At 45.7% G+C, this 24,329-nt stretch overlaps 2 protein-coding genes across 2 annotated transcripts in view; one reads left to right on the top strand and one right to left on the bottom strand.

The window, feature by feature from the left end:
• The window catches only part of LOC306928757 (urea transporter 2), a gene marked incomplete at its 5' end in the record, with an annotated part of 37,047 nt that extends 31,512 nt beyond the window's left edge, over positions 1-5,535 (top strand). The window contains one exon of the mRNA XM_079509029.1: positions 5,333-5,535. Within this exon, the coding sequence (XP_079365155.1) occupies positions 5,333-5,521 (189 nt within the window). The 3' untranslated portion in view covers positions 5,522-5,535. The remainder of the gene's footprint in view (positions 1-5,332) is intronic.
• A 9,959-nt stretch (positions 5,536-15,494) lies between these two features.
• The window catches only part of LOC306928758 (protein O-GlcNAcase), a 70,319-nt gene continuing 61,484 nt past the window's right edge, over positions 15,495-24,329 (bottom strand). The window contains exons 16-21 of the mRNA XM_079509030.1: positions 23,161-23,246; positions 22,142-22,246; positions 21,864-21,955; positions 20,482-20,665; positions 17,716-17,875; positions 15,495-17,392 (exon numbers count right to left, since the gene is read on the bottom strand). Coding sequence (XP_079365156.1) covers positions 17,256-17,392; positions 17,716-17,875; positions 20,482-20,665; positions 21,864-21,955; positions 22,142-22,246; positions 23,161-23,246 — 764 coding nt within the window. The 3' untranslated portion in view covers positions 15,495-17,255. The remainder of the gene's footprint in view (positions 17,393-17,715; positions 17,876-20,481; positions 20,666-21,863; positions 21,956-22,141; positions 22,247-23,160; positions 23,247-24,329) is intronic.

The following is a 24,329-nucleotide window of genomic DNA, read 5'->3' on the forward strand; positions in this document are numbered from 1 at the left end:
TTTTTTACCTTTGTCCATAAGGACTTAATTGGCACAGATTAAATCCATTTACCTGCTATTTGTGGTATAGTACAGATATAATGAACCCACATACATCATCACATTTATTATGCACAGATCAGACACACATCTCGTGTGTGAGTGTGTGTGTGTGTGCGTGCGTGTGTGTGTGTGTGTGTGTGTGTGTGTGCTGTGTTTGTAAGCCCCAAGTGTTCCCTGCTGTAGGAACAAAAAATGGGTAGAGAAGCATTTCACATGCTACTCTTTCTGACCCAGTTCTGATCTCGCTGGCATGAAAGCGTTCACCCACCCCCATCTTTTTCCTTTTCTAGGATCTAAAAGGACAGGAGCCATTGTGGCCTTCTTCTCAGCCGCTTTACAAACTCGACACAACAAATGTGTCGACACTGCGGTTTTCTGTACCAGACTGGACTTTGCCATTCCCGGTTTGCCACCCTTCACGAAAGTCACCCCAGGGTGCTTCTCTGGCTCGCCTGGACCCCTCACGGGACCCCTCACGAAAGTCACCCCAGGGTGCTTCTCTGGCTCGCCTGGACCCCTCACGGGACCCCTCACGAAAGTCACCCCAGGGTTCCTGGTGTGTGCGTCATGCCCTTCCCCCGCCGCCCGTTGATCGCGTAGACTGGCACCAGTAATGCCACAAATCACGCTCGGCGTTTCTGTGGTGAGAAGGATCGACGACCCGTCGGCCTTGCCCACAACGTTTGCGGGCATGGCTCTGATGATGAACGGTGAGGCGTAGGCAGCCTCCAGCTCCTCCGGAAGGCCGCTCACCTGTTCCGCTCCCGTTGACAGCTCTGCCTCTGCTGTCGGTTCTGCTTGTCCAACGTCGATGTTCGGCGATTCCTCCTCTGTCGAAGGCTGCGGAACTGCGTGGTTCTCGTCGGTTCCCTCAGCTCTGCCCGTAGCCGCTCTTGGCCTGCTACGGTACTGACTGAGGGCTTGTCCTGCGTCGTTCGCAGGTGCGACGTCTGCCGCTCGTTGGTTTCCCACTTCGATGTTCGGCCATTCCTCCTCTGTCGAAGGCTGCGGAACGTCGGTTCCCTCAGCTCTGCCCGTAGCCGCTCTTGGCCTGCTAGGACTCTGACTGAGGGTTGGTGTAGAGGGCCCTGGGCCCCCTGCATGGTTACTGCAGGAAGCACCAGGCTGTGCCTCCGTTGTGACAGGCTCTATCTGCTCCCAGCCCGGATGACTGGTAGCCCTGTCTCTTCGCCCCTCTGGGGCTGTCCCGGTCCCCGCTGGCACCGTCTCCGCTCCGCCCGTCTCTGCGCTGGCGAAAGGGTCCGTGATGTCACATCTCGTGACGTCTGGTGCTGCTTCTGCGGGCTGGAGTATGCCCCCCTCCTTGGCTCCTATGTTCCTGCTTTCTGCAGGAAACTCACAGAGGCCTATCTGGTGGCACCCTGCTGTGACGACACCTCTGGCTACCCTGCCATTCTCCTGACAGATAGCAGCCCTGATTAAACGGTATCTTTCACTGTTGTACTGTTTAACATATAAATTCAGTAATTCATTTTCTATGTGTGCGAGTCTATCTTCGTTTTGTTCCTGAAGGATCATCTCGTAATCTGACGACGCGTCTATCACGTCGTCCATCGCCCTGTCCAGCTCAGCAAAACTTTCAGTTATCTCACTGAATGAACCCCTGTCCATACAAAGATCCACCCTATAGGTTGTGCTATCAAACATAGCTTGAGCCTGTGAGCTCTGTATCTGTAGCTCATTTAAAGAAGCCATTTTTCCACCCCCTCTGTCCCTCCCCTTAACAAACAGTACAGGAACTAATTGGACTGGGTTAGTGGTTTAGTCGACTTCACAAATCATTCATTCACTCAAGTAAATGGTTAGTTTTTTGCCCAGCTTTAATTAGCGGACTCTGACATTATTTGTACTCAGAGAAGCCCATACTTCCCTGTTACTACCTTCACCAAATAAACCTTTTTATACTATAACCTTTTTATATTATATAGATTATATATAATATAAGTATATAGATTTATATTGGCCGTGGGCGGTCAAACTCTATAGCCTTCCGTAAACCTGGATTACAGGTTTTGCTAGATGCGTCACGCAACAGTTATTATAGACACGCCCTTCCTTTATGCGCACTTCAAAGCATGCTTTCAGCGTTAAACATTATTGACTGGTAAGATTATTACATCGCCTTTAATGCTGAGTTTAAAACCCTATTTTGTTCTAAACATTTATCACCGCTATTAATTACTACTTTGGTAGATTTTACCGCCGCAGTAATTACCAGTCCCCCTGTCACTCCAGTGACACATTGGGACATTTGCATGACAGTGGGAAAAAGGAATTTCCATCTCCCCCCACATGCACTAAACTGCTGTTCTTGGTGCTGCACCCAGCAGGAAAAGACTTTTATTGTGGTTAGTATAAAAAGTACCTCTCTTGGTTTAAACGACCGGTGTCTTATCCGGTCTCAATTAAACTTTATGTTTGGTTACAAATAGTCTTAATATCAGTTTCCTAAACTGACCGTCGATTAGAACTTTGCCCTATCGAACAATGACTCCCAAACCATTAGTTAAACCCGCAGTCACTTTTGTGGCTTACGGTTTTAACAGCTGTTTTTCACATGGACCCATACCCACATGAAAACAGTTTAACGGTGTCGCTTCGTTTAGTAGCACAAATCAAAACGGCATGCCGTCACGGCAGCATTTATAGTTTGATTTAATCCTGTGGCTACTAACGCTGCGGCATCGCATTCACATCAACGTGCGCTGTCATCAACGCACGGCTTAAATTTCAGTTAAATAACGTCACACCAGACAACCACAATCAAACGGGGTGCCGTCTTTCGGCCCCAATTCTGTCTGATTTAATCCTGTGGTTATTAGTGTGGCACGATTCAACTCTGTGTGCTGGTCCCAACACACTGTAATTTATTTTTGTTACAAATTGTGGTCACTTTAGTGACTATACACCGATCTACGCTGTTTAGTTCAAACAGCACGGCAACCAAATAAGTTCAAACCGTCGCAGTTGAACTATATTCTGAATTAAACAACTTTAAATTGCAGATCCCTTTAGTGACTGCTATTTAAAGCCCTTTACAACGCGGTAGCAATTTAAACTGTAATATGTCAAACGGTTTCGGTTCAGACTATATTATATCTTAAATATGCCCGGGCGCGTGTATAGCTGCACGCTGATCCCAGCGTACGGCTCTTTCTTTCTGTTCAAACCAGGCACTTTAGTGGCTCTATGGTTTTAACAGTTCGCTCGACGGCGAATTAACTTTCGCTCGGCGGCGAATTACTGTGCACTGATCCCAATGCACAGCACAACTGCCTTTAAATTGTGGTCACTTTAGTGACCACTAATTTAAAGTTCTTTAAACGCGGTAGCGATTGAAACCATAATATGTCCAAACGGTCTCAGTTTAGGCTATATTATGCTTCCAACCGCCCGGCCGTGATGTAAAACTGTGCGCCGATCCCAGCGCACGGTACAAACTTTTAAATCTGTATTAATTAGGCCCTTTAGTGGCCTAATTAAGCCAGTCGCTGCTCGCAACGATTTAAAACTAGTAATATGTCTAGATTATAGGCTATATTACGCTTCAAACCCCCAGCAACGATTTAAAACTGTAATATGCCTAGATTATAGGCTATATTACGCTTTAAACCCCCCGCAACGATTTAAAACTGTGCGCTGATCCCAGCGCACGGTACAACACTTGTTTTAAGTCACGTCACGTCAGTGACGCTCTACGATTTGAAACTGTAATATGTCTAGATTATAGACTATATTACACCTCAAACCTGTGCACTTTAGTGCACAACGATTTAAAACTGTTCGGTTATTTGGCGATGTTGTGCCCGGCTCCGACCAGCCCATGCAGTAGGCAGAGTTAAAGTGACTAACACGCACAGTTGAACTAAATGCTCCCAATGATAGCTTATATTTGATGAACTCAAACGTGCATTTTATAGGGTTTTTATTAATTCATATTAATTATAAACACTTACAATCATACATTCACACGTTCTGTTCACACTTCCCCCCAACACAAGATGAATACAGTATCCCGGCCTGGATTACAGGTCCTATTGGTCTGTGGTTCTATCCTGACTCTGTCGGTAGGAATTCTAGCTATCATTTGAACACTCTAACCTCCCAGATCATGGTAAGCTTAGCTTGTCATTGTTGACTCTCAGACTTAGTTGACACATTAAGTGGTACATTATTGGTACATTAAGTGTACATTAAGTGGTTTTAAATCTACCTTATCGTTAATCAGATGGTAATTGATCAATGATCGGGAGACAAGAACACAGATGACATTTGGTTACAATCTAAACATCATATTACATCAATTATTAATAATGCACAATTATATATCGCATAATACATTATAGCATATCATTTATAGCAAATACATACCGCTGGTCTCTGCCTAGACATGTTCACGTTCGATGGTATTGGTGAATCTAAATTACACTTTGTGCTCCACAGCATATAGTCACAGTGGGCCCTGACTGAAGTCCCACCTTCATGCTACACTTTCAGCCAATCATATGCCACTGACCCATGCATCCCTTCTGCCCTCTCTGTGAGAGGACAGTGTGGAGATCTGACTTTAGGTTAGATTAAACTGTCAGACTATTACAGGTATTTATCATTTAGGCTTTTTACCAACCCAATATATAATAGGTTATTTAGAACACATTTAAACAATTGAAGAGGAATTAAAGATTGGTTACTTCATCCCCCATTTTCCATGTTCTATTTGTGTGAGTTGACACTGCCCTGAGAGGTGCCATAAACTATTAGACCCTTCACAGCTGGAATGCCGGCCAACAGCCAACCCCCCAGCAAGGAAGTGGCCTGGCATTTACGACCTCCTAGGCTCTCCTTAACTCACCAATTGCTGTAATTCTCTCTTCTTTGGGAACACACCTAGACACCATAATCTATATATATTTTCTTCCCCAATATCTGAGAATACATCTCGCACACCCATAATTAACCAAACACACACACACACACACACACACACACACACACACACACACACACACACACACACACACACACACACACACACACACACACACACACACACACACACACACACACACACACACACACACACCCTAGGATTTAGGGTAAACCCCCCAAAAATATCATGCTATCTAACAGCCTCTCTCTCTCCCCCTCTCTCTGTGTTCTCCCTCTCTCTCCCTCCTCCCCCCCCATCTCTCTCTCTCTCCCCCTCTCTCCTTCTCCCTCTGTGTGTGTTCTCCCTCTCTCTCTCTCTCTCTCTCTCTCTCTCTCTCAGCTGGGTCTCCCAGCATGCAGTTGGGCCGCCACGCTGGTGTTCACAGTAATGCTGCTCCTGAATGGACAGACGCTGGCAGCATACCGCATCCCCATTGGTCAGGTCATGGCCCCGGAACACAACCTGCGCGCCTCCCGTAGCCAATGGGAAGCCGGCAACACCTCAGATAGGGAAAGCACTGACGTGTAGTAGGCCTACTGCTGACACGCACGCACGCACGCCCACACGCACGGCTCTAAAATGAATTTAGCTGAAGATATGCAGTACCACGTTGGACCAGAAGGGGGCAGTGCAAGCTCAGGGAATAAACATTTTATTGCTACACTGTGACATGTCTCTTCAACCATTAACCAAATGGACCCTGGAATCTATTAGTAAAACAGATCTACAAGCTCGCAATGCCTGGAATCTATTAGTAAAACAGATCTACAAGCTCACAATGCCTGGGATCTTAGTAAAACAGATCTACAAGCTCACAATGCCTGGGATCTTAGTAAAACAGATCTACAAGCTCACAATGCCTGGGATCTTAGTAAAACAGATCTACAAGCTCACAATGCCTGGGATCTTAGTAAAACAGATCTACAAGCTCACAATGCCTGGGATCTTAGTAAAACAGATCTACAAGCTCACAATGCCTGGGATCTTAGTAAAACAGATCTACAAGCTCACAATGCCTGGGATCTTAGTAAAACAGATCTACAAGCTCGCAATGCCTGGGATCTTAGTAAAACAGATCTACAAGCTCGCAATGCCTGGGATCTTAGTAAAACAGATCTACAAGCTCACAATGCCTGGGATCTATTAGTAAAACAGATCTACAAGCTCACAATGCCTGGGATCTTAGTAAAACAGATCTACAAGCTCACAATGCCTGGGATCTTAGTAAAACAGATCTACAAGCTCACAATGCCTGGGATCTTAGTAAAACAGATCTACAAGCTCGCAATGCCTGGGATCTTAGTAAAACAGATCTACAAGCTCACAATGCCTGGGATCTATTAGTAAAACAGATCTACAAGCTCACAATGCCTGGGATCTTAGTAAAACAGATCTACAAGCTCACAATGCCTGGGATCTTAGTAAAACAGATCTACAAGCTCACAATGCCTGGGATCTATTAGTAAAACAGATCTACAAGCTCACAATGCCTGGGATCTTAGTAAAACAGATCTACAAGCTCACAATGCCTGGGATCTTAGTAAAACAGATCTACAAGCTCACAATGCCTGGGATCTTAGTAAAACAGATCTACAAGCTCGCAATGCCTGGGATCTTAGTAAAACAGATCTACAAGCTCACAATGCCTGGGATCTATTAGTAAAACAGATCTACAAGCTCACAATGCCTGGGATCTTAGTAAAACAGATCTACAAGCTCACAATGCCTGGGATCTTAGTAAAACAGATCTACAAGCTCACAATGCCTGGGATCTATTAGTAAAACAGATCTACAAGCTCACAATGCCTGGGATCTATTAGTAAAACAGATCTACAAGCTCACAATGCCTGGGATCTATTAGTAAAACAGATCTACAAGCTCACAATGCCTGGGATCTATTAGTAAAACAGATCTACAAGCTCACAATGCCTGGGATCTATTAGTAAAACAGATCTACAAGCTCACAATGCCTGGGATCTATTAGTAAAACAGATCTACAAGCTCACAATGCCTGGGATCTATTAGTAAAACAGATCTACAAGCTCACAATGCCTGGGATCTATTAGTAAAACAGATCTACAAGCTCACAATGCCTGGGATCTTAGTAAAACAGATCTACAAGCTCACAACAATGCATCGCACACGTTGTTGTGAGCTTATAACTATAGGGGTGGTGCTCGTTAATGTTTATTGATAACGAGCACCTCATCGATCAGGCTTAACGAGCACCTCATCGATCAGGCTTAACGAGCACCTCATCGATCAGGCTTAATACAGAACTTTTCTAATAGACGGAAGGAAATTGACCTTTTTACTGATCAAATAATATTAAAGAAACTGTTAACTGGTTAATATTGTATATAAGTGTAATGTTGTTTCCCCGGACAGCTGGTTGGCAGGTATCAATACACTCGCCCAAAGCTTATCGATACCGGGTACTCGATAAGCCCAAAGCTTATTGATACCAGGTACTCGATAAGCCCAAAGCTTATTGATACCGTGTACTCGATAAGCCCAAAGCTTATCGATACCGGGTATCGATACCGGGTACTCGATAAGCCCAAAGCTTATCGATACCGGGTACTCGATAAGCCCAAAGCGTATCGATACCGGGTACTGGATAAGACCAAAGCTTAACGATACCGGGTACTCGATAAGCCCAAAGTTTATTGATGTACTCGATGGGGACCCTGGTGGGGGGTTGGGGTCAGATATGGGGTCAGATGGGGGTCAGATGGGGTCTTGGGGATATGGGGGTACGTATCATTTTGACGTGAAAAGGTTTGATCGCTGATATAGAAACACAAGTTGTTAAGATTTAGAAGACATTTGTAGACGCGGTCTCCACATACTGACCATACAGTACGAATCTGTTTTGTTACACAGAGACTTACGTACTTTAGTCTTGTTTTAGTTTTGTTTTAGTCATGTGATGGTTGATGGTTTCATTCCATTTAAAGCTGCTATAAGCAATAATATGTCAACATTTGAATGACCTTTTAATTTTTCTTGGTATTCAGACAGCCAGCAATGGGTAGAACGCTCCCAAAGAAATGTAGTCTGTGAAAACATCTAGGGGGCGCTATCTGCATTCAAAGATGTTCCTAGAAGCTTTGTCAGCTTTTTTGGGGGGGGAGCGTTCTACCCATCGCTGGCTGTCTGAATACCAGTTCTACCTATCACTGGCTGTCTGAATACCAGTTCTACGCATCGCTGGCTGTCTGAATACCAGTTCTACGCATCGCTGGCTGTCTGAATACCAGTTCTATGCATCACTGGCTGTCTGAATACCAGTTCTACCCATCACTGGCTGTCTGAATACCAGTTCTACCCATCACTGGCTGTCTGAATACCAGTTCTACCCATCACTGGCTGTCTGAATACCAGTTCTACGCATCACTGGCTGTCTGAATACCATTTCTACCCATCGCTGGCTGTCTGAATACCAGTTCTACGCATCGCTGGCTGTCTGAATACCAGTTTTACCCATCACTGGCTGTCTGAATACCAGTTATACGCATCGCTGGCTGTCTGAATACCAGTTCTACGCATCGCTGGCTGTCTGAATACCAGTTCTACGCATCGCTGTCTGTCTGAATACCAGTTCTACCCATCGCTGGCTGTCTGAATACCAGTTCTACCCATCGCTGGCTGTCTGAATACCAGTTATACGCATCGCTGGCTGTCTGAATACCAGTTCTACCCATCGCTGGCTGTCTGAATACCAGTTCTACCCATCGCCGGCTGTCTGAATACCAGTTCTACGCATTGCTGGCTGTCTGAATACCAGTTCTACGCATCACTGGCTGTCTGAATACCAGTTCTACCCATCGCTGGCTGTCTGAATACCAGTTCTACCCATCGCTGGCTGTCTGAATACCAGTTCTACCCATCACTGGCTGTCTGAATACCTACAAAATAAAAAGGGTCATTAAAATGTTGACATAATTTGCTTATAGCAGCTTTAAAAGGACAGCATTTTGAAAAAGATACATAAATGTGCTTCTTTTTTTGAGGACCTACTGTAATAACTATTTTACTCAATATTGATAGAATATTTGGAGGAATGATGGGAAATATGATGGTGTTAATAAGGGCGAAAACACTGTATACCAAATAATCTGTAAAAAAAATAAAAATAAAAAATAAATTCACAATAATTTGTCAATGTTTTATAAATAAACACAACAGTAAAATAAGTGTTGTACCCTGCCCTGTTTTTCTCCTTTCTAAATAGCCTATTTGTTCCAAAACATTATTGTAATTATCATTGTTTCAAATAAGCCTATCTCACAGAATTTCCCCGCCCCATTAACCCTTTCGGGGTTAGTGGTGATAGCGTGACGTCACTCCATAGACGCTACATGTTAACAGAGGTAATTTAAGAAGTCTACAACTTTTGTTTTCTCAAGGTAAGGTTTGTTCTATCTGTTCGAGCTGATTTACCATCTGTTTGCTTCATAATAATATTGGTCTGTCACATTTTCACATTAGAAAATGCACTTAGATTCTCCAGAGAAAAAAACGTGTAAATGCTAATGTTAAATGACACCACTATTTACCGGAAGTGGGCGTGGAAAGCGGGCTGTGAGATAGGCCTATAGTAACATTGTAACATCAGCTTATTGTCCAATGAAACGTCTATGGGGGAAAAATTCATGGGAATTCATTCTCCTCTGGGCCGTTCTGAAAGGGGCGGGACTTCTGAAAGGGGCGGGACTTCCCTCTTCATTCTGAAAGGGGCGGGACTTCCCTCTTCATTTTGAAAGGGGCGGGACTTCCCTCTCCATTCTGAAAGGGGCGGGACTTCATTCTGAAAGGGGCGGGACTTCCCTCTTCATTCTGAAAAGGGCGGGACTTCCCTCTTCATTCTGAAAAGGGCGGGACTTCCCTCTTCATTCTGAAAGGGGCGGGACTTCCCTCATCATTCTGAAAGGGGCGGGACTTCCCTCTTCGTTCTGAAAGGGGGAGGGACTTCCCTCTTCGTTCTGAAAGGGGAGGGACTCCCGTCTTCATTCTGAAAGGGGGCGGGACTTCCCTCTTCATTCTAAAAAGGGCGGGACTTCCCTCTTCATTCTGAAAGGGGCGGGACTTCCCTCTTAATTCTGAAAGGGGCGGGACTTCACTCTTCATTCTGAAAGGGGCGGGATTTCCCTCTTCATTTTGAAAGGGGCGGGACTTCCCTCAAAAGGGGCGGGACTTCCCTCTTCATTCTGAAAGGGGGCGGGACTTCCCTCTTCATTCTGAAAGGGGCGGGACTTCCTCTTCATTCTGAAAGGGTCGGGACTTCCCTCTTCATTCTGAAAGGGACGGGACTTCCCTCTTCGTTCTGAAAGGGGCGGGACTTCCCTCTTAATTCTGAAAGCGGCGGGATTTCCCTCTTCATTCTGAAAGGGGCGGGACTTCCCTCAAAAGGGGCGGGACTTCCCTCAAAAGGGGCGGGACTTCCCTCTTCATTCTGAAAGGGGGCGGGACTTCCCTCTTCATTCTGAAAGGGGGCGGGACTTCCCTCTTCATTCTGAAAGGGGCGGGACTTCCCTCTTCATTCTGAAAGGAGCGGGACTTCCCTCTTCATTCTGAAAGGGGCGGGACTTCCCTCTTCATTCTGAAAGGGGGCGGGACTTCCCTCTTCATTCTGAAAGGGGCGGGACTTCCCTCTTCGTTCTGAAAGGGGTGGGACTTCCCTCTTCATTCTGAAAGGGGCGGGACTTCCCTCTTCATTCTGAAAGGGGCGGGACTTCCCTCTTCATTCTGAAAGGGGCGGGACTTCCCTCTTCATTTTGAAAGGGGCGGGACTTCCCTCTTCATTCTGAAAGGGGCGGGACTTCCCTCTTCATTCTGAAAGGGGCGGGAATTCCCTCTTCATTCTGAAAGAGGTAGGACTTCCCTCTTCATTCTGAAAGGGGGCGGGACTTCCCTCTTCATTCTGAAAGGGGTGGGACTTCCCTCTTCATTCTGAAAGGGGGCGGGACTTCCCTCTTCATTCTGAAAGAAGTGGGACTTCCCTCTTCATTCTGAAAGGGGCAGGACTTCCCTCTTCATTCTGAAAGGGGGCGGGACTTCCCTCTTCATTCTGAAATTAGTGGGACTTCCCTCTTCATTCTGAAAGGGGCAGGACTTCCCTCTTCATTCTGAAAGGGGCGGGACTTCCCTCTTCATTCTGAAAGGGGTGGGACTTCCCTCTTCATTCTGAAAGGGGCGGGACTTCCCTCTTCATTCTGAAAGGAGCGGGACTTCATTCTGAAAGGGGCGGGACTTCCCTCTTCATTCTGAAAGGGGTGGGACTTCCCTCTTCATTCTGAAAGGGGCGGGACTTCCCTCTTCATTCTGAAAGGGGGCGGGACTTCCCTCTTCATTCTGAAAGGGGGCGGGACTCCCCTCCCCGTTCTTAAAGGGGGCCAGTGTCGTTCCACACCCCCACAGGGAGTGCAGTGTCTGGTGTCGTTCTACACCCCCACAGGGAGTGCAGTGTCTGGTGTCGTTATACACCCCCACAGGGAGTGCAGTGTCTGGTGTCGTTCTACACCCCCACAGGGAGTGCAGTGTCTGGTGTCGTTCTACACCCCCACAGGGAGTGCAGTGCCCGGCAGTGCCTGGTGTTGTTCCACACCCCCACAGGGAGGGCAGTGCCTGGTGTTGTTCCACACCCCCACAGGGAGGACAGTGCCCGGTGTCGTTCCACACCCCCACAGGGACCCCCACAGGGAGTGCAGTGCCCGGTGTCGTTCTACACCCCACAGCCAATTTTTGGACAGAATCAGGAGGAGTAATATCCAAAAATGTGTTTTACAAAAGTCAGCCTCCTGGCCTCCTATAACAGGCCGTTCTGGAGAATTTGGGCCAGAGGTTCATCGTTGGCATCCAGGGAGTGTGTGGGCCAGAGGTTCATCGTTGGCATCCAGGGAGTGTGTGGGCCAGAGGTTCATCGTTGGCATCCAGGGAGTGTGTGGGCCAGAGGTTCATCGTTGGCATCCAGGGAGTGTGTGGGCCAGAGGTTCATCGTTGGCATCCAGGGAGTGTGTGGGCCAGAGGTTCATCGTTGGCATCCAGGGAGTGTGTGGGCCAGAGGTTCATCGTTGGCATCCAGGGAGTGTGTGGGCCAGAGGTTCATCGTTGGCATCCAGGGAGTGTGTGGGCCAGAGGTTCATCGTTGGCATCCAGGGAGTGTGTGTGCAAAACTCGGAATCGACCGGGTTAATTGTGCCGGAACTAGGCGACGCTTTCACTGCTCGATTACATAGTAAGTGTGCAACCTTCAGTCGCAATAATAATAATAATAATAATAATAATACACACGTTTTTCCTTAAGATTTATAATTAGTAATACACATTTATTACAATTACAATGTAATATAGTAATAATAGTGTCAAGATAGAAAATAAAACTATACATGATTCTTCGACTGTGACTTTTATACATGAAAACATAAATGCACAATTTACCACATTTTACACCATAGTGTAAAATGAAGTAAACAATCTCTACTGTTGATCCGTCATGCGATTCCTATCTCCATACAGCAGAGGTTTTCAACCAGTGGTCTGGGGACCACCACTGGTCCCTGAGGGGGTTCTAGGTGGTCCCCGTGCAGCTTAATGAAAGACAGTTGGTAACCAAATGGATCCTTATTAGATCTTTATTTTTCACACTCTCAAGAGTTCAATTATTCTTAAACATCTGCATTACTTAAGTTAATTTACAAGAAGTAGTCGAAACATTAGAGAATGTAGAATAATTGTAAATAATTAGAAAACCAGTGCTGCAGGGTGGTGTTCATGCATATACACATTGTCACACAACTATATCGTTTTCCTCACAGTGGAACAACAGTGAGGGATGAGGTCACACAACTATATCGTTTTCCTCACAGTGGAACAACAGTGAGGGATGAGGTCACACAACTATATAGTTTTCCTCACAGTGGAACAACAGTGAGGGATGAGGTCACACAACTATATCGTTTTCCTCACAGTGGAACAACAGTGAGGGATGAGGTCACACAACTATATCGTTTTCCTCACAGTGGAACAACAGTGAGGGATGAGGTCACACAACTATATCGTTTTCCTCACAGTGGAACAACAGTGAGGGATGAGGTCACACAACTATATCGTTTTCCTCACAGTGGTACAACAGTGAGGGATGAGGTCACACAACTATATAGTTTTCCTCACAGTGGTACAACAGTGAGGGATGAGGTCACACAACTATATAGTTTTCCTCACAGTGGAACAACAGTGAGGGATGAGGTCTTTTTTATATGTTTATAAATAAATGTACTCTAACATCTCAGACGGCGATAGATGGCTGAGTTTTGCCACAAGACGCCGACCCGCAAACACCTACGTTTTAAATGTATTTGACTCTACAATACAAAAAGTATAAATACAAACATTTGCACATGTGCCTTTTTTATGTTGTGATACAAAACAAATGAACATTATTTAATTAGTGATGATTGCTGAGCGCTGTTGTGCCTTTTATTACGTCTTGATTCTGTGTGTGACTGTGTCCTGTTTCAGACCATTCTGTGTGTGACTGTTTCCTGTTTCAGACCATTCTGTGTGTGACTGTTTCCTGTTTCAGACCATTCTGTGTGTGACTGTTTCCTGTTTCAGACCATTCTGTGTGTGACTGTTTCCTGTTTCAGACCATTCTGTGTGTGACCGTTTCCTGTTTCAGACCATTCTGTGTGTGACTGTTTCCTGTTTCAGACCATTCTGTGTGTGACTGTTTCCTGTTTCAGACCATTCTGTGTGTGACTGTTTCCTGTTTCAGACCATTCTGTGTGTGACTGTTTCCTGTTTCAGACCATTCTGTGTGTGACTGTTTCCTGTTTCAGACCATTCTGTGTGTGACTGTTTCCTGTTTCAGACCATTCTGTGTGTGACTGTTTCCTGTTTCAGACCATTCTGTGTGTGACCGTTTCCTGTTTCAGACCATTCTGTGTGTGACTGTTTCCTGTTTCAGACCATTCTGTGTGTGACTGTTTCCTGTTTCAGACCATTCTGTGTGTGACCGTTTCCTGTTTCAGACCATTCTGTGTGTGACTGTTTCCTGTTCCAGACCATTCTGTGTGTGACTGTTTCCTGTTTCAGACCATTCTGTGTGTGACTGTTTCCTGTTTCAGACCATTCTGTGTGTGACTGTTTCCTGTTTCAGACCATTCTGTGTGTGACTGCACACGTCTTCCTGTTTCAGAGTCTATGGAATATATTCAGTTGTTTTCCTGTTTCAGAGTCTATAGAATATATGCAGCGGTTTTCTTTTGACTTTTGGCGCTCTAACCCTGCAAGACCCACAGTTGCAAAAGTACAATATTTGTATTTTATATATTTAAAGTTTATTAAAATTGCACCCAAAAAACCTAGACTTTCTGTGGTCTGGGGGTTTTAACATTCAGTAGACTTTCTGTGGTCTGGGGGTTTTAACATTCAGTAGACTTTCTGTGGTCTGGGGGTTTTAACATTCAGTAGACTTTCTGTGGTCTGGGGGTTTTAACATCCAGTAGATGTTCTGTGGTCTGGGGGTTTTAAAATTCAGTAGACTTTCTGTGGTCTGGGGGTTTTAACATCCAGTAGATGTTCTGTGGTCTGGGGGTTTTAACATCCAGTAGATGTTCTGTGGTCTGGCGGTTTTAACATTCAGTAGACTTTCTGTGGTCTGGGGGTTTTAACATTCAGTAGACTTTCTGTGGTCTGGGGGTTTTAACATCCAGTAGATGTTCTGTGGTCTGGGGGTTTTAACATTCAGTAGACTTTCTGTGGTCTGGGGGTTTTAACATCCAGTAGATGTTCTGTGGTCTGGGGGTTTTAACATTCAGTAGACTTTCTGTGGTCTGGGGGTTTTAACATTCAGTAGACTTTCTGTGGTCTGGGGGTTTTAAAATTCAGTAGACTTTCTGTGGTCTGGGGGTTTTAACATCCAGTAGATGTTCTGTGGTCTGGGGGTTTTAACATCCAGTAGATGTTCTGTGGTCTGGGGGTTTTAACATTCAGTAGACTTTCTGTGGTCTGGGGGTTTTAACATTCAGTAGACTTTCTGTGGTCTGGGGGTTTTAACATCCAGTAGATGTTCTGTGGTCTGGGGGTTTTAACATTCAGTAGACTTTCTGTGGTCTGGGGGTTTTAACATCCAGTAGATGTTCTGTGGTCTGGGGGTTTTAACATTCAGTAGACTTTCTGTGGTCTGGGGGTTTTAACATTCAGTAGACTTTCTGTGGTCTGGGGGTTTTAACATTCAGTAGACTTTCTGTGGTCTGGGGGTTTTAACATCAAGTAGACTTTCTGTGGTCTGGGGGTTTTAACATCCAGTAGATGTTCTGTGGTCTGGGGGTTTTAACATCCAGTAGATGTTCTGTGGTCTGGGGGTTTTAACATCCAGTAGATGTTCTGTGGTCTGGGGGTTTTAACATTCAGTAGACTTTCTGTGGTCTGGGGGTTTTAACATCCAGTAGATGTTCTGTGGTCTGGGGGTTTTAACATCCAGTAGATGGTCTGGGGGTTTTAACATCCAGTAGATGTTCTGTGGTCTGGGGGTTTTAACATTCAGTAGACTTTCTGTGGTCTGGGGGTTTTAACATTCAGTAGATGTTCTGTGGTCTGGGGGTTTTAACATTCAGTAGACTTTCTGTGGTCTGGGGGTTTTAACATCCAGTAGACTTTCTGTGGTCTGGGGGTTTTAACATCCAGTAGACTTTGTGGTCTGGGGGTTTTCTGGCTTAAACAAGTGCTCGGATTTTCCTGCTGACTATGATAAATAACTGTCAATGGGAGTTGTTGCCAGAAGATGTCACTGTTTTGCCTGTTTTCATTGCAGCTCAAAAGGCTTCAGAGACACAGAGAAAACCCCAGGCCACATAACATCCAACTGAATGTTCAACGTTCAGGTTGTGTGGGTGAAATTTGCATATAAGTCCCGCCCACAGAGGGGCAGGAAACAGGGTATTTGCATATAAGTCCCGCCCACAGAGGGGCAGGAAACAGGATATTTGCATATAAGTCCCGCCCATAGAGGGGCAGGAAACAGGATATTTGCATATAAGTCCCGCCCACAGAGGGGCAGGAAACAGGATGTTTGCATATAAGTCCCGCCCACAGAGGCAGAAACAGGATATTTGCAAATAAGGCCCCACCTCTAAATCCTTAAAGGAACAAAACTCTCTTATTTACTGGATGGATTCCGCACAAAAAGTAAGTAAAATAAAAGTAAGTAAAATAAAAGTAAGTAAAAAGCCTGTAATATTTGTTGGGTGATCATTAGAATGTATTTGTTAGAGGAGGTGGGGGGGATAGCGTGTACCTCCACATGCGTTACACCCCCCTAGTGAGACCTTTTACTGTCGGGTGGAAAGAAGATGTTGGCTTGATGGCCCGGGTATCGGAGGAGACCCGAGGCTTTCTTCACCCTCCCAATGACTGATTGTGGGGGTTAGCAGAGATGGAGTACTTGTAGAGAGGCTGGGGAATTGGCTTTACTAAATTGGGACTTGAAAATGTGGGGAGAAAATGTTTTTCTTTAGTCTTGAAGGGGCATGTTTTGCACAATAACAGTCTTTTCATTATGTCTGCCCATGATCTCTGATTCATACAGTAGGCTACGTTTGTTTACCTCAGTCACTGATACTAAAATCTGATATTTTATTTTTATTTTTTTCTATGAACCTGTGATAAAACGAAAATAAAAAAAGATTTTGAAAAGAATGTATTTGTTATTATTGTGAAAGATATAATTTTCCCCCAAATGTAAACTAGAGCATGTGTTCAGGTGTGGTAGTAAATATTCACCTGGCTAAGTATTACTGTTAAGTAGTACTTAACTACTGGAGTCTTATAGTACATTTTGATGCCAATACTTTTGTACTTTTACTCATTTTGTTCATTTTGAATTCCAGACTTTTACTTTTTAACTGAGCATTTCTCTTTTATTGCAGTATTGATACTAAAATATAAGTACTTATTCCACCACTGTGTGTGTGTGTGTGTGTGTGTGTGTGTGTGTGCCTCCCCAGCACCAGACCCTCTTAGAGCATCCTCCCCAGCACCAGACGCCATAGACATATATAAAGGCTAGATGGCTCAAGGCGGAGTCTCTGACGTAGTTCACCCGGCGGCCATCTTGCTGAGGGGCTACAGTACAGTATGTTCTATGGCAGCTCAAACAAAAACAGTCATTAACTCCTCAAATCTATGCCAGACCCTCTCAGAGCATCCTCCCCAGCACCAGACCCTCTCAGAGCATCCTCCCCAGCACCAGACCCTCTCAGAGCATCCTCCCCAGCACCAGACCCTCTCTGCATCGGGCCTCTCCTCTGAGGATCTCCAGGAATCCCAGTTTGGTCAGAAACTCCATCCTGATGCGATCAGTAGGTTGGACCTCACAGAACACCCCCTGGGACCCTGCACACGCGCACGCACGCACGCACGCACGCACGCACGCACGCACGCACAACACAAAGGCAGGTGTAAACGTTGTGCCACTTCCAGATTCTCATTGAGGCTCATGCTGTTCTATTAATGGCCCAGCAGATATCGCTATTTCACCTTGTACTGGTGTCAAGACATTATAAACTCTATGGCGAACTTTACACTTACATTTAATAAATAAAGTAAATTATAGCATTAATTTCTGACCAGACGGACATAGAAAGATGGGTCGAAAATAGGTCTGTAGAAACAGACAGACAGACAGACAGACAGACAGACAGACAGACAGACAGTACCGTTGGCCTTCAGTGCAGACAGACAGGCAGTGAGCAGGGTGCGGCTCACGCTCACGTCCACCAGCTCTGGCAGAGCGTCCAGTCTGAGCTGAGACGGGAAGTGGTGAAGCAGAGAGTCTGGGTACTGACCCTGGTCCTGCTCCATCAGCACCACCACATCCTGTATGGAGGGAACACCAGTTAGCTGTTCAGTAACAGCGGGTCTGCACGCGCACGACATGAAAAGGGTAATGACGGAAAAGGGTAATGACACTGTTGTAAGGAGCAGCTGCATGTCTCTCAGTGCACTGACATTCTGTGATTATTTGCCATAATCATATTATATTTTTTTAATTTTCAGACAAATTAAAGAGACTGTGTATGGGGGGGTGCCTCAGCTAGGTCAGGAGGTAACAGGGGGTGTGTCTATAGATCAGGAGGTAACAGGGGGTGTGTCTATAGGTCAGGAGGTAACAGGGGTGTGTCTATAGGGCAGGAGGTAACAGGGGGTGTGTCTATAGATCAGGAGGTAACAGGGGGTGTGTCTATAGGTCAGGAGGTAACAGGGGGTGTGTCTATAGGACAGGAGGTAACAGGGGGTGTGTCTATAGGTCAGGAGGTAACAGGGGTGTGTCTATAGGGCAGGAGGTAACAGGGGGTGCACGGACAAAAAACGTTTGAGGACCTCTGTAGACTGTATGAGTGCAGGAGCTGTCCATTGTTCTAGACTGTATGGCCCTCATTTATCAACCGTGCGTACGCCAAAATATGGGTGTACGCCGAAATTACCGCAATTTTTGGCATTTACGATTTGCGCCAAAGCTTGAAAATGATCTTGTGCCAAGACAAAAATCACGTCTGGTCGGGAGCTGTCGTACGCTTTGTCCTCACCTGTTTTTCTGTCGTAGAACAGCGGAGCAACATTGTTTGACCAGCTGAGAGGCTGTCACAGGCATCGAAACATATGTATTCACTCCTAAAATGTTTATATAAAACTGTATAGGTATGTATATGGGCTAAATGTAAAAAAGAAAAAAAAAAGTAAAGGAATACATCAACGATGTGTCTTTGTGTCATATGAAATTAGTAGGAGATTTCCAACTTTACAAGCAAGCAATTAAAATCGCGCATTTAAAAACAATGTTGCAATTAGATGCGTAAGCCATTTAAACAGTGTTTTGCATGATGAGCGCATACATGCGAGGATTTGGGCTGTCTGTGCTGAAATATTTCCATGACGGGACGTTGGAGAGTAGGCTATAGTGCAGTGCTGCAGCGCGGAGAGTCCCAACATGGGTAGCCTACTGTAGCCTAATCTACAGCAGGCCGATGTCTTTCTGGAGTTACAGTATGTGCAATCTCCTCCTCGTTTAATAAACCCGACGCGTCGCTCGAATGCCAAATGTGCCGTGCCAGCGCAAGTGGGAATGCATCGGAGATAGTATAGGCTAAGCCAGCCTGCAGCCCACCACCACCACTGTCCAGTGCCACATGAGGCTACGGTTTTGGCTGCAATATTTATATAATTGACAGTTGACAGCGAGGCAATTTAAATAGACTCTCGAACGTGCATGGTCAATTGGTCACGGTGTCACGGACGGACCACAGCGATAGAGAGAGACAGACAGGACAGGAGATGCACCTTGCAAAACAGCAGTGTGTGTGCGCGCCTATTTGTTATATAATTCATGGTTCACAGGTTCAGGTTTTCGTTCACTAATATATCTTGTTGTATATTAAATGAATAAAGACTTTAATAATTGAATATACAACTAACAACACAGTGACAGTTGCTTGCAAATTGCGATATGTGCGTGCGTGCGTGCAGGGGGGGGGTGAGGCGGGCAGCAAGGGAAGCGAAGCGAGAGGAGAAACAGACAGGGTAGCCCTACAGCTTTATTTAATTCATGCAGGTTTATTTATTTAAGATACAACAAGTTGCGTGTGCGTGCGTGCGTCTGTGTGTGTGTGTATGGGAGGGGGCAGCAAGGCAACTTAGGCAAGCGAGTGAAACTTTTTTTCCCTGTAACCATGGTTTCCAGGTCGTATTGCAGTTGTTCATGTCGCAAAAACGAGGGCGAGGCTTGATTTCATAGGGCGTGCCAGATTGATTTCAGCCGTCACATTTATTACTGCTAGGAATGAAATTAGGAAGGATCAGCTGTCTGCGATCACTTTATAAATGCCGACCCGACGTGGGTGTACTACGAAACCTACACTCGAATTTGGGGCAGAATTTACACTCAATTGATAAATGAGGGCCTATGAGTGCAGGAGCTGTCCATTGTTCTAGACTGTATGAGTGCAGGAGCTGTCCATTGTTCTGAACTGTATGAGTGCAGGAGCTGTCCATTGTTCTAGACTGTATAGGGAGTGAAGTTAGGTGCTGTCCATGGTGCTGAATGTATAGGGAGTGAAGTTTGGTGCTGAATGTATAGGGAGTGAAGTTAGGTGCTGTCCATGGTGCTGAATGTATAGGGAGTGAAGTTAGGTGCTGTCCATGGTGCTGAATGTATAGGGAGTGAAGTTTGGTGCTGAATGTATAGGGAGTGAAGTTAGGTGCTGTCCATGGTGCTGAATGTATAGGGAGTGAAGTTAGGTGCTGTCCATGGTGCTGAATGTATAGGGAGTGAAGTTAGGTGCTGAATGTATAGGGAGTGACGTTGGGAGCTGTCCGTGGTGCTGAAGTTATAGGTACCCCTTCCAGTCACCATAGAAGTCACCATAGTTTGGGGAGTGAGAGTGTGACAATAAACATTGAAAAAACTAAAAGTCGACCACGGATACCTGTGGGTGAGTGGCGCCCCCTCTGGGCGGGTACTTGTCCCGCATGGCAGGCATCCAGCAGGCCAGGCAGCGCTTGGTGAAGGAGGAGACATCCAGGACCCCCAGAACCCCCCCGCACACCCCCAACTCATCCTCCAGGACCAAGCAGTAGTCAGGACTCAGAGCCAGACACGCCCCCAGACACCTGGACACATGGAAGACAACCACCCTAAAGACCACGCGCCCAGACACCTGGACACATGGAACACAACCACGCTAAAGACCACACCCCCAGACACCTGGACACATGGAACACAACCACCCTAAAGACCACGCCCCCAGGCACGCCCCCAGACACCTGGACACATGGAACACAACCACCCTAAAGACCACACCCCCAGACACCTGGACACATGGAACACAACCACCCTAAAGACCACGCCCCCAGACACCTGGACACATGGAACACAACCACCCTAAAGACCACGCCCCCAGGCACGCCCCCAGACACCTGGACACATGGAACACAACCACCCTAAAGACCACGCCCCCAGACACCTGGACACATGGAACACAACCACCCTAAAGACCACACCCCCAGGCACCTGGACACCTGGAACACAACCACCCTAAATACCAGGCTGTAGTCTGGACACAAGGCCTACTCACCTGTCTCCAATGACATCATAATGACATCATTCCTACACACCTGTCTCCAATGACATCATAATGACATCATTCCTACACACCTGTCTCCAATGACATCATAATGACATCATCCCTACACACCCGTCTCCAATGACATCATAATGACATCATCCCTACACACCTGTCTCCAATGAAGCTTAGGCTTCAGCCTACACCTTTTTGGTCAATATTTCTTTTGCAAAAAAAAACAACAAAGCAGGCACTGCTTAATTAATCTGTTTTTAATGAAATAAATAAACTGAACTGAACATCATAAAGGAAATGTTGTGTTGTTTCACGTTTCAAACCTTGCCTAGGTATATCCCCCCCTCCCCCCACTAGTAAAGAACATAATGACATCATAGCGATACACACCTGTCTCCTATGACATCATAGCAATACACACCTGTCTCCTATGACATCATAGCAATACACACCTGTGTCCTATGACATCATAGCAATACACACCTGTCTCCTATGACATCATAGCAATACACACCTGTGTCCTATGACATCATAGCGATACACACCTGTCTCCTATGACATCATAGCGATACACACCTGTCTCCTATGACATCATAGCAATACACACCTGTCTCCTATGACATCATAGCAATACACACCTGTGTCCTATGACATCATAGCGATACACACCTGTCTCCTATGACATCATAGCGATACACACCTGTCTCCTATGACATCATAGCGATACACACCTGTCTCCTATGACATCAGGATGAGCTGCTCTGGCCTCCTGGACACCTCGAGTCCTGAGATGGAGCTGACGCACCATACGATACAACTCTACCTGCACGCACACACGCACGCACACACACACACACACACACGCACACACACACACACACACACAGAGTCCTGAGATGGAGCTGACGCAGCGCGCGCGCGTGCGTGCGTGCGTGCGTGCGTGCGTGCGTGCGTGCGTGCGTGCGTGCGTGCGTGCGTGCGTGCGTGCGTGCGTGCGTGCGTGCCACACCTTGTCCGTGGCGTGATAAGGTCTGATGTTGTAAAGACGAGAGGTCGGGAAGAGAGGAGGAGGATGAGTGAAGAGATCACTGCTGCCCCCTAGAGGTAGGAGCATCTACACACACACACACACACACACACACACACACACACACACACACACACACACACACACACACACACACACACACACACACACACACACACACACACACACACACACACACACACACACACACACACACACAGGGTATTGGTGGGTATTGGTTAGGTTTACGCATGTGGAAGCTTGTCTTCCCTGAAATGACTCCCCCCCCCCCCCCACAAAAAAAACACACCTGTGTGAAGTGAGCGGCGCTCTTATCATCGTATACATCATCTCATTCCGGCCAATCACAATTCAGGCATTTATCAGACGCTCTTAATCCAGAGCAATTTACATTAAGCAAGAACAAAAAGCATGTCAATACATCACATATATAAAAAGTAGTTATCATGAAACATGCGTAAGCTAAGAACATAACAGTAGAATATCTATATAATGAAACTATTCATATAAACTATACATACTATACTATAAAGTGCCCCCCCCCCTTTTTCCCTCAATGTATATGTTTCTTTTCCCTTGTTACCTCCATTATGATGAATTCCTGTTCTGTTCTTTGTCTATATAGAAGTGTCTATTTGTACGTCTCTAAATGTTGATGATGAATTGAACATGGTGGACCCTCTTGTAAACAAGTGTAATGCTTAATTGGGTCGTCCACTCACAGTTAACAGCCTTTGTATTGAGTTTGTGCTTGAAATGTACTGTAATTCTGCAAACTGTTAATAAATATTTCAATCAATCAATCAATCATGTCTACATAAAGTGATATCTAAGTTCCATAAGTTGAGCCTTTGCATACGCCTGTAAGGTCGTCGAGGCTAGGGGAGGAGCTACGGGCTAGGGGAGGAGCTACGGGCTAGGGGAGGGGCTATGGGCTAGGGGAGGAGCTACGGGCTAAGATGGAGTCTGAAAACACGTACCTGCACTTCCCCAGACACGCCCCCTTTGAACACCCAAGGTTCTGAGTCCACCCCGAGAAGTTCCGCCCCCGTGGCCGTCCCGCACCCTATCAGATAGAAGGAGACAGGAGCACCTGTCAATCATATGATGTCATCAACATGCAGAAACAGCCAATCAGAGAGAAGGAGCACCTGTTACGTTAACTAGGGTGTAACGAGGGGGATAGTGGATAGATGGACACTATAACATGGACTATCTGTGGATAGTGATAGATATGGACACTATAACATGGACTATCTGTGGATAGGGGACAGATATGGACACTATAACATGGACTATCTGTGGATAGAGGACAGATATGGACACTATAACATGGACTATCTGTGGATAGGGGACAGATATGGACACTATAACATGGACTATCTGTGGATAGAGGACAGATATGGACACTATAACATGGACTATCTGTGGATAGGGGACAGATATGGACACTATAACATGGACTATCTGTGGATAGTGATAGATATGGACACTATAACATGGACTATCTGTGGATAGGGGACAGATATGGACACTATAACATGGACTATCTGTGGATAGAGGACAGATATGGACACTATAACATGGACTATCTGTGGATAGGGGACAGATATGGACACTATAACATGGACTATCTGTGGATAGTGATAGATATGGACACTATAACATGGACTATCTGTGGATAGGGGACAGATATGGACACTATAACATGGACTATCTGTGGATAGAGGACAGATATGGACACTATAACATGGACTATCTGTGGATAGTGATAGATATGGACACTATAACATGGACTATCTGTGGATAGTGATAGATATGGACACTATGGCCCTCATTTATCAACCGTGCGTACGCCAAAATATGGGTGTACGCCGAAATTACCGCAATGTTCGGCATTTACGATTTGCGCCAAAGTTTGAAATTGATCGTGTGCCAAGATAGAAATCACGTCTGGTCGGGAGCTGTCGTACGCTTTGTCCTCACCTGTTTTTCTGTCGTAGAACAGCGGAGCAGCATTGTTTGACCAGCTGAGAGGCTGTCACAGGCATCTAAACATATGTAGGCTATTCACTCCTAAAATGTTTATATAAAACTGTATGGGCTAAATGTAAAAAAAAAAGTAAAAGAATACATCAACGATGTGTCT

This window comes from Electrona antarctica (assembly GCF_951216825.1).
Source record: "Electrona antarctica genome assembly, chromosome: 8".
In the NCBI taxonomy this organism is placed as follows: Eukaryota; Metazoa; Chordata; class Actinopteri; order Myctophiformes; family Myctophidae; genus Electrona; species Electrona antarctica.